At 49.5% G+C, this 9,946-nt stretch overlaps 1 protein-coding gene across 3 annotated transcripts in view; it reads left to right on the top strand.

Annotated features, from left to right (window-relative positions):
- Positions 1-4,604: 4,604 nt before the first annotated feature.
- ADNP2 (ADNP homeobox 2) overlaps positions 4,605-9,946 on the top strand; it is a 30,898-nt gene continuing 25,556 nt past the window's right edge. The window contains exon 1 of one of the 3 annotated variants that reach the window (XM_047086200.1): positions 4,605-4,630. Coding sequence is in view for 1 of the 3 variants with exons in the window: in XM_047086199.1 (XP_046942155.1) it covers positions 5,368-5,465 (98 nt within the window). In the remaining 2 variants the exon portion in view is untranslated. Of the gene's footprint in view, positions 4,631-4,923; positions 5,466-5,537; positions 5,553-9,946 lie in introns of those variants that run through there. The other 2 variants (XM_047086199.1, XM_047086201.1) reach the window with 2 other exon arrangements.

Genomic DNA, 9,946 nt, shown 5'->3' with positions numbered 1-9,946 from the left:
ACACAAAATGTGTATGCAGAACAAAGGCAAGAAAGGCATGATTACGGGGTGCCTGGGTGGCTCAGTTGGTTAAGTGTCCAACTTTGGCTCAGGTCATGATCTTGGGGTCTGTGAATTCCAGTCCTGCATCAGGCTCTGTGCTGAGCCTGGAGCCTGCTTCAGATTCCGTGTCTCCCCCGCCCCCGCCCCTCCCCCGCCCATACTCTGTCTCCCTCTCTCAAAAATAAATAAACATTTTTAAAAAAAAGGCATGATTACACGTAAGTTGTTCACAAAGAATAACTGTTCCTCTTTCCTGTAGGAATTTCAGTGGTTTTAGGTTAACCTTAGCAATTTATTTTATTGTACATGAGCACGTGTATAGTTTGTCTCTTTGTGCGTAGATCAGTCACGGCTGCCAGATGTAGCTGCAGAGTGTGCATACCCTACATGGGGACAAGCTGAGGTGGGCGGGTGGGAGCTGAAATCAAGCCCGTTCTGTTCACCCGTCTGTGTCTTGACGTGGCTTGGGGTCCGCCCAGAGGATAGGATGCTTCCCTCCCCCCACCCACTTCTTTACATATAAAGGCACTTATAATAGCACTTCTCTCTCTAAGCTAGGGCCCTCGGGGCAGCAAGAAGTCCAAAGGGCTTCCCACCCTTTAAATTTGTACAAAAGTACCTGTGGGCTGACGTGTCAGACTAGTTTAAGATTCTTCTCTGTTCTGTGGTCACCCAGATTGCTCTCTCTATGCTGGACTCACAAAGCTAATGCTGATTATGGGGTGAACTAGAGGTGAGAGTAGGAAAGATTCAGCACAGCACCTTCACTTTTAAAAACCCAACTGAACAACTAAAATCAAATCACCTGTATTTGTTCTGACACCAAGTTGGTTAAGAAAAAGCAGAACAAACTCGTGTGTGCCGTGACATGCCTCGCAGATAATTCCTCAGGTATGGCTTCTGATTTTGAATGACTGGCTGACATCTCCGCAGTGAATTTTCCCGAGTCTTTGAAAATGATCTTGATGAGTCACGCTGGGTCAGATTGCTCATTTCTTCTGTGCAGGAGAGAGAGGGACAGTCCTTTCAACATCAAAGCTGTTGATTGTAGTTTTAAACATCATTCCTTATATATCCATGCTTAGGTATGTAGGGATGTAGTGACCTGGACTGATGTCAGCAACTTTCATTGAATGCATAAAAAAAAAGGATGGATCAAGAGGTAAATGTCTGGATGGCTGGGTGATAAAACAAATAGAGCAAAATGTTAAGTGTAAGATCTCGGTGACAGTATTCACTGTAAAATTATTTCACCTTTTCAATTCGTTCAAAATTTTTCATAATAAGTAGGGGAGGGACGCCTGGGTGTCTCAGTCGGTTGGGTGTCCAACTTCAGCTCAGGTCACGATCTCACTGTCTGTGAGTTCGAGCCCCACGTCGGGCTCTGTGCTGACAGCTCAGAGCCTGGAGCCTGCTTCGGATTCTGTGTCTCCCTCTCTCTCTGCCCCTCCCATGCTCACACTCTGCTCTCTCTCTCAAAAATAAATAAACATTAAAAAAATAAAAAAGAATAAGTGGGGGAAAGCTTTTATTCAACATTTATTGAAGTTTTATTATATTTATTATAATATTTATTTACATTATATTTACTGAAGTAGCCTAGGCATCAGGGATACAGTGCTGAAGAAGGCATGGTCCCTGTTGGTCAGCACTCCTGGGGAAGGAGACACATCAGCAGATGCTGACAAAACCACACGGTGAGTGCAGTGACAGACACACACAGAATGTTCTGGAATACCAAGGAGAAGCGCCTCCCACATTCTGGGATGTTTCTGTGTCTAGTGGTTGTGGTTAGGGAGATCTTCCTGGAAGAGAGGCCAGCAGAACTCAGCCTTGGATGGCAACGGAATGAAAATTAGCTCAGGCAGTGGGGAGTAAAGGTATTCTGTGAACAAACACTGTGTGGTGTTTTCGGGAGCAGATGGGCTGGGACTGGTCAAGCGTGGGGAGCTGTGTGCCCTGTTCCCCACTGGGCTTGATGCTGGGGGGGGGGGATGTGGAAGGATGAAGACAGGAAGAGGATGACAGGGCCCAGCTTTCCTCAGCTAGGTTGGTAGAATGGCTGACTAGAGAATATACCTGAGGACCCAAAGCTGGAGATAAGGTAGGTGCTTGTGTTGGTGTTCGTCAGGAATGACGTGAGTTCCAAGGCTGCCAGTGAAAGAACCGGTTGGAGGAATGTTTAGGATGTAAAACGGGAGAACTGGAGATGGGAGAGTGAAGGACAGTTAAGCACACTGCTCACTGTCATTACGAGGAGGGCTGATGGGCTGTTTGGAACATTTTAAATCTGAGGTGCCTGTGGGAGACCCAAGTGGGGCTGCCAATTGGCAGCCAGAAAAATAAAAGTGAAGCTTAGGAAAGAGGTAGATATACTGATTGGGATTTGAAGTGGTGACATTTGAGTCTGCAATGGAGATGAAGAAGGGAGAGTATGCAGAGAAATAAAATGAGAGGGGTGGGACTTCTGATACCTACTACAGTGCCTGGCACATAGGACCTGGGTAATGAACATGGGTTGAAAATGAATGAAAGCGGGCATAGTCCTGGAGAGCCACATTTAAGGATCAGCTGAGGAAGGGAAGCTGATGGAGACGTAAGAACAGCCCGTGAGCTTGGAGATGCTAAAAGGGCACGTTTGGGAGTTGTCAGGGAGAGGAGAGCTTCAGGAAGGGAGAGTGATTACCAATGGAAGGTGAGGACTCACATCTGTTCTTGGGTCTGACAATTGCGAGGTCACGGGTGACCCAGGCATTTCTGCAGTGGTAAGGGTTGCGCGGGAGAACACGAGGACGCAGAGTCAAGGGAGCCCAGGCAACGTTGGGAGAAATGTGACAAAATGCTCTCTTTAGAGCACCTTTATCTAGATCAAGGGGGACTGGAAAGCTTTAACTTTACTGTTCATTACACTCATGATTTCTCAATGGAATATATATAGTTATATCATACCCATTTACCACTGATTCATTATCATATTAAATCATAATTCATTAATACATGTAAGGAACAAACACTTCTTCAATTATGACTTGTATCCCTGCAGGGAATTCCTGTAAAGAAGCAAACTGTGGTTATGTAATATCAGCCCTGAATTTAACACAATTTTTAAATGAATTCAGACGTTTATTTAGTGCCTGCTGTTTTTGGTCTCTGGGCTCTACTGAGTAGGAGGTACTGGTAAAGGGGAAAAAGCTGAAATTATGGGAGAGAATGGCCGAACATGAGGTGCTGGGCAGGGCAAACAAGGTCCCAGGAGTGACGGACTGGTTGTGAACAGGGGCAGACACATCCTGTGAAACTGACTCCCGGGTCGGGGTAGTTGTTGAGGAAATAGGTGTGCACGTAGCAGCTGGGAGATTGAGGCAGACAAAGTCTGATGGTCTTGGTGTTCTGGAAGGAGACATGGTCTTCTGCTGAAAATGAAGTCGAGGAAGGGCAGGTGTTGCCCAGAGAGGGTCAATGAGATGGGAAAGGGGTGGAATGGTCATTAAGGAGCAGGAATAGGACAAGGACCGGATAAGTAAAAGGAGGTGTTTGCATACACACCTGGCCTCTCATTAAAGTGCAAGATCCCTGAAGGCGGTGTGGTCCTTCTCTTCCCCCATGCAAGTTTGACTCAACGGATGGATACCCAAAGCTATTTTGAAAGCTCCTACTTCACGTGTTACCTCGTTTTGAGAAATATAGTAGTATTGCTTCACAATTAAAATCTGGGCAAAAGTGAACTTTTAGGGCAGTTAAGAGTTTTTACAAATGTATGCAATTAACCTCTTCCCTACACAACATATAGTGTGACTCTAACTTAAAAATCAGAATTCTCAAGAAAAAGTGTGACAGTTTTCTCAGAAAAGAATGATGAGTTCAAGAGACCCCATCCAGCCAGTTCACCAAGATGTGTCAATTTCAAGGGCACACTTGTCGAAGTTCTGATAGCCCAAGTTCTGTTCTCCAATGGCAGGGCAAGATTGTCCTCACGCCCGGTTTCCTATTGGCTCTGAGATGTGGGCGGGGTCACCCATTCCTGCTACTGCCACTAGCTCCACCCCCATTCCATGCAAATGAAGTCAAAGCTCTGGTGAGCCCACGTGACCGGTCACGTGGTCGACGCCACCCTCGCTCCACCCCTCCTTTAATGACGTCATCACCCCCTCAAACTCTCTCGAGAGTTTGCAGAGATGCTAGTGAGAGGCTGGCAGGCCAGCCCACTGTGGCAGGAAGGGGGGGAGGGGCGGGGGCTCCAACAGGGGACCCCCCACTCTCACTCCTGAGCCTCCAGTCCAGCTTTAGGCAGGGGCCCCAAGGGTCCTGTGGGGCAGTGTCCAGGGGTCCCAGGCACACTCTCCTCCCATTGGCTGGCTGTATTGGCATGCAAATGAGGGCACGCGTCACTTCCGGAGGCAAATCGAGCGCCATTTTCTCTTTCTGGCCGTGCTGGGAGGAGGGGACGGGGTCGCGCGGGGGTGGGCGCGCGCCGAGGCGGGGGTCCCGCCGCTCGGGGCGGAGGCGGGCGCGGGCGCGGGGCCCCGGCGGGCCGCGGCGGCGCGGCGAGAGGCGGCGGGGGACGCGGCGGCGCTCCTGGCGCCCAGCGGTAGGTACGACCCCGGCCCAGCCCCGCGGCGACGCCCCCGGCCCTGCCCGGCCCAGGCCCGCGAAGTCCCGACGGCGGCCGAGACCGCGGCCCCGCCCCGCCCCGCCCACAGCCCGCGGCCCGCGGCCGCCTCACGAATCCCGCGACGTCCTCTGGGCGCGGGGTTCGCGGCCCGGACGGCGCCCGTCATCCCTCCGCGTCACGTGGGGGTCGGGGGTGGTCGGCGGGGGGCGGGCGCGGGCGGCGGGGGCGTGAGGGGCGGGCCGGGCGGAGCGGAGCCGAGGGACGCGCGGGCCGGGGCGAGGTGAGGGCGGTCTCCGCGGGGCGCGCCTCCCGCCGCGCCGAGCCCCCCGAGCTTCGCCCCGGAGCCTGTTCTCGGAGCAGCCGGGGGCGGCCGCTAACGTCGACCGGGCGGGCACGGCCGCCCCGAGGTTTGCCCGGGGGCGCTTGTCCTCCGGCGGAGAGGGACCGTTGGAGCAGCTCCGGACCGCGACAGCCACTCCGGAGCTGTTGACGTGAATGGCGACGATGGATATGCAGATGTTGACATTAAAATTGTAACTTGCCGTGTGCCTCCGCTGCCTGCGCCGGCAGAGATGGTGTTTGCGAGTTTCCTGCGAACGTTGGGCTTTGGGACGTCCAAAATGCTACCTGCCAGTTCGAGGAGTGCGCAGTTGCCTGCTGATAGTTAACTGTTTGAAGTGTTTTCTCTGCGTTTGAGTGGAAGGCTTGCTAGAATGCGGTTAACGCTGGTTCTGATGGAATCGAACGAGCGGCCCCGGGCCCTGGCGCCACGAGGCGCCCGCGGCGGGAGCTGGGCCGGTGGGCCGCACAGGTCTGATGGGGGCTGCGCACGGCTGGGGGTGGGGGGGACCGCGAGCAAAAGTGGAGGTGACGAGAGCAGGCTCCGCTCTGGTCCGAGGTAGGTGATGGAGGCGTGACTGGCGGTTTTGGGAACGAACTTTGAGAATTCGGTTGGAGCTGGGACCGCCGAGCCGCTGGTCTTCACGCGTGGCACCACGGATCTGTACGGGGAAGGGGAAGGGGTGCCGCTTGCGAGACGGCCAGGAGTGGGGGACCCGTTGACTTGTGTGACCGAGGGGGGGTGGCTGGATGTTGATTGGTTACGCGAGACGGAGGCCGACTTGTGGCCGGGCTGTCACCTGGAGCGGCCCCGGGGCACCTGTGAGCTTTGTGCGCGTGTGCTCCTGCTGCGCGTGTGCTCTCGATGCGCGTGTGCGCGGCCGCATTTCTGCCCTGCCCTCGGCTGGCTGCCGCCCTGTGCCAGGCAGTGTGTCCCGGTGAGCAGGCGGCCGGGGGCCTTCGAATTGTGCTCTCACGTAGGGCACGGGCATTACGTGTTTCTTAAGTTGCTTGAAAAGCAAGTCCTGCATCATTCCAGTGGCCGGGACGTTTCATTAGGATTTTGAAGTTAGACGATAGCAAGCACAGGGCTTGTGCCTTTCTTGTATTCACTCACTCATCCTCACCAACTGCTTCCGAGGTTGTGCGCTCCTGTTTTACGGTCACCTGGGGCCCTGGGATTAAGTAATTTGCCAGATTTTTACAGCTTATAAATTGTGGAGTTGATTTGAACCCAGGAAGTACGGTTAAAGAATATACGTGTGTTTTTAAATGTTTGTTTGTTTATTTTGGGAGAACAAGTGAGCAGGGGAGGGGCCGAGGGAGGGAGAGCAAGCGAGTCCCACGCGGGCTGTACACCGTTAGCGCAGAGCCCGAGCGGGGCTCAGACCCATGGACGGTGAGATCGTGACCTGAGCTGAAATCCAGCCGGAGGCTTCCCTGACTCAGCCACCAGGTGCCCCCCAGTTCCGGAGTCTTTGCCGGGGAGACTAGTGTGTGTGTAGTGTTGCCTCTCACGTGAGACCCTTTTGGAACTTAGATTTCACAAGAACAAGGGTTCTCTGGCTTGAAAAGTTTCGCCTATTACCCGAACGGCTATTTTTTGAAGTGTTATTTTTTCCAGAATGGAATGTTCTTAAATGATCAAGATGCTAAAAAACAACAAAGGAAACCCTACACATGCCCCTTTGGGAAATACTATTGTGCACATCAGTGGGATTTTTGGTGATGAGCGAACTGAGGCTGATGGAGGAGTGCAGCTGCATTAGTCTCCTGTTTCGTGGCGGAGAAGGATTTAATGTACTTGTTTTGGGGGGGGGGCGCCTTAGCAATGGTGTGGGAATGGGGGCACCTCTGTCTGAAAATGAAAAGTGCCTATTCTCCAGATTCAAGGAAGAAGACTGACAGTTCCTGGCCCTACTCCCAAGCCTTGAACAAGTAGCTGTAGGGCCAGCTAGCAGTCCGCTGCAGCCTCCAGGAAGCAGCCTGTGACAGTAGGCCAGCCCCTAAGCTAGTGCTGCTGAAAGGCCACCAGTACCTGTACGCGGTGCTTGTGAAAACCCTGTAGGACCAGTGCTTACTATGTAAAGCCATACTTCTTTGCAAGTGACAAAGTTAGCTTCCTTGTTTCAGGTACATGTGGGTGGTGGCTTTAATCTTGGACACTTCTAACCAGCAGCTGGCTCTGGGCAAGAAGAGCCCCAAAGGCAGAGAGGGTGATGGAACTCTAGGGGGGAAGCGAAGGCAAGTCTGGTGGAGCTGAGTGGAAAGCATCTAATGACTGTTGTTGAGCCTTGCTCTGGCCGTAGGAGCCAGTGTGGGCTTGACAGTGGCCTTGGGTTTAGTTTTTAGGGACACCATCGCGAGGCTCCCGACAGCTCCTCTGTGAGGTGAGGCTTCTGAAAGCTAGAACCCAATTCGGTGCATTTCATTTCCAACAATTTTAGTATTTTACTTTATTTCCTGTGACTTGATATCCTTCAGTTATAAAGTACTGCATGATCCTTCAGTCTCTCCTTTGGAGCCTGAGATACACTTCTGACCTAGATAATGGGGTTTGGAAAACTCATTTCAGGATAGCTTCTGAGGAACTTTGCGTTTCCTTTGTACCCACCCTGAGACTCTCCCTCTTACATGTTAACCCCTCTTCCCCCCAAACCGGCTCATTTGATTCTAGGCTGCCTTTTTGGTTTTACTTACCTTTTGCCAAATACATTGACTTTTCCTTTACCTCAATCGGTTTTTGATGCTGGTCTGTTCACTTAGACTGTCTTGGGCTCCAGCTCTAATCCTCCATAACCTTTTTGAACCTTTGTCTGCATGTCTTATGATTCTTAGCCTGTTTTATTTAATTTCTTGTTCATTTACTGTGAACACTTGCTGTATATTACACTCAGTGACAGGCCCCAGACATGCAAATAAAACATGATTCCTACTCTGAGAAGTTCAGTCGAGTAGGAGAAATGGATATATAAATAGATAATTGCAACCTGGTGCGTGCAAGAAGTGTGAACTTGGAGGGGCACCAGGTTTATGCTGGGGGAGGAGGGGTTACAAGAGGGGTGTGAAAGTGGAATTGCTGACTCACAGAAATTGTCATTTAAAATCTTTGGCTATATGGGCGCCTGGGTGGCTCAGTTGGTTGAGCGTCTGACTTCGGCTTAGGTCCCCGTCAGTGGGTTCGAGCCCCGCATCGGGCTCTGTGCTGACACCTCAGAGCCTGGAACCTGCTTTGGATTCTGTGTCTCCCTCTCTGCCCCTCCCCTGCTTGCGCGCTCTCTCTCTCTCTCTCTCTCTCTCTCTCTCTCTCTCAAATAAATCAATATAATAGTTGAATAAAATGTTAAAAAATTTTTTTTAAATCTTGAGATATGGCCAAATTACCCTCTAAACATGTAGAAATTATGATTTGTGTACTTACTTTCACTATCAATAGATATTATCAATCTTTAAAAGTTATTTTGATAAAAAATTGGCATTCATTATTTTACCTGGTGTTCTTTAACTTGAATTTGACTTTTTTAGCTTTGATAGCTTATACATCAAAAAAAAAAACCCTTTTTTTAAATTATTTTTTTTTAGGTTTGTTTATTTATTTATTTTTGAGCGACAGAGAGGGAGACAGAATCCCAAGCAGGCTCTGCACTGTGAGTGCAGAGCTGGACGCAGGGCTTGATCTATAAACTGTGTGAGATCATGACCTGAACCAAAATTAAGAGTCTGATGCTTAACTGACTGAGCTACCCAGGCGCCACCAAAAAGCTTTTTGAAAGTGTTGCAGATTTATACAAAGTTGCAAGTATAATACAAAGAACTTTTCCCCCTGAAATATTTGAAAGTAAGTTGCCAAACAAGATGCCACATTACCCCCAATGCCGTTTAGCACAAGGGAAGCGTCCTGCGTATCCAGAGTACAGCCGAGTCAGGAAATAAATACATGATTACCATGGAACCCTCAGATCCCACGAAGTCTTGCCAGCTCCAATAACATTTCTAGTAAAAGAATCCAGTTAGACTGGCCCATTGTATTTACTTATTTTTAGTATCTTTCAGTGGGAACTGTTTCAGTGGGAAATGGTCTTTAGTTTTTCTTCATGATTTTTTTAATTTTTATTTTTTATATAATTTATTGTCAAGTTGGTTTCTATACAACACCCAGTGCTCATCCCCACAGGTGCCCTCCTCGATGCCCATCACCCCCTCCCCCCCCCATCCTCTCAGTTCTCAGTATTTAAGAGTCTCTTACATTTGCCTCCTTCCCTCTCTGTAACTTTTTTTTTCTTCATGATCTTTTTTTATAAGTGTATAATTCATATAGAGTTGTATGACTATCACCACGTCTAATGATACAACGTTTCTGGCACACTCCAATAACCTGTTCCCACTCCCAGCTGACAGCTACCTACCTTCTATCTCTAGAGTTGTCTTGTAAATATTTCACGTACATGGAGTCAGACAGTGAGGACTTTTGCGTCTGCCTTCTTTCATTTAGCATGTTTTTGAGATTCATTCCTGTTGTGACATGCATCAGTGCCTAGTTTTTAATGCCAAGTAGCATTGTGTTGTATGGGTGTACCACGTTTTGTTTATCCATTTACCATTCTGTGGACACTTAAATTGTTTCCATCTTTTGGCTGTTATGAGTAGTGCTACCTTGTATGGTCTGGGCACTGGATAAATATAGGCTATTTTGTACAGGGTCTCTTAATTTGGGCTAAGAAGTCTACCAGACTTCTGTGAATTACTCTTGGTTATTATTAAGTAACGTTTAGGGAGCCGCTTGGAAATCATGTACATATCCCATTCCTGATCAGAGTTTCAGTGTATTTGTTTAAATCACCATGGACTTAAATTTATGTTCTGGCGGATTATATTTTAGTCACTGTTGCTATATACCAAAGCACCTCAAAACTTCATAGAATAAAACATTTTCTGAAACTCTAATTCTTTGAA

Source organism: Lynx rufus, unplaced genomic scaffold (genome assembly GCF_022079265.1).
Source record: "Lynx rufus isolate CCGP_SWC_20201006 ecotype Redwood Valley unplaced genomic scaffold, mLynRuf1.p SCAF_20, whole genome shotgun sequence".
Classification (NCBI taxonomy): domain Eukaryota; kingdom Metazoa; phylum Chordata; class Mammalia; order Carnivora; family Felidae; genus Lynx; species Lynx rufus.
This window is presented reverse-complemented; position numbering and strand designations above follow the sequence as displayed.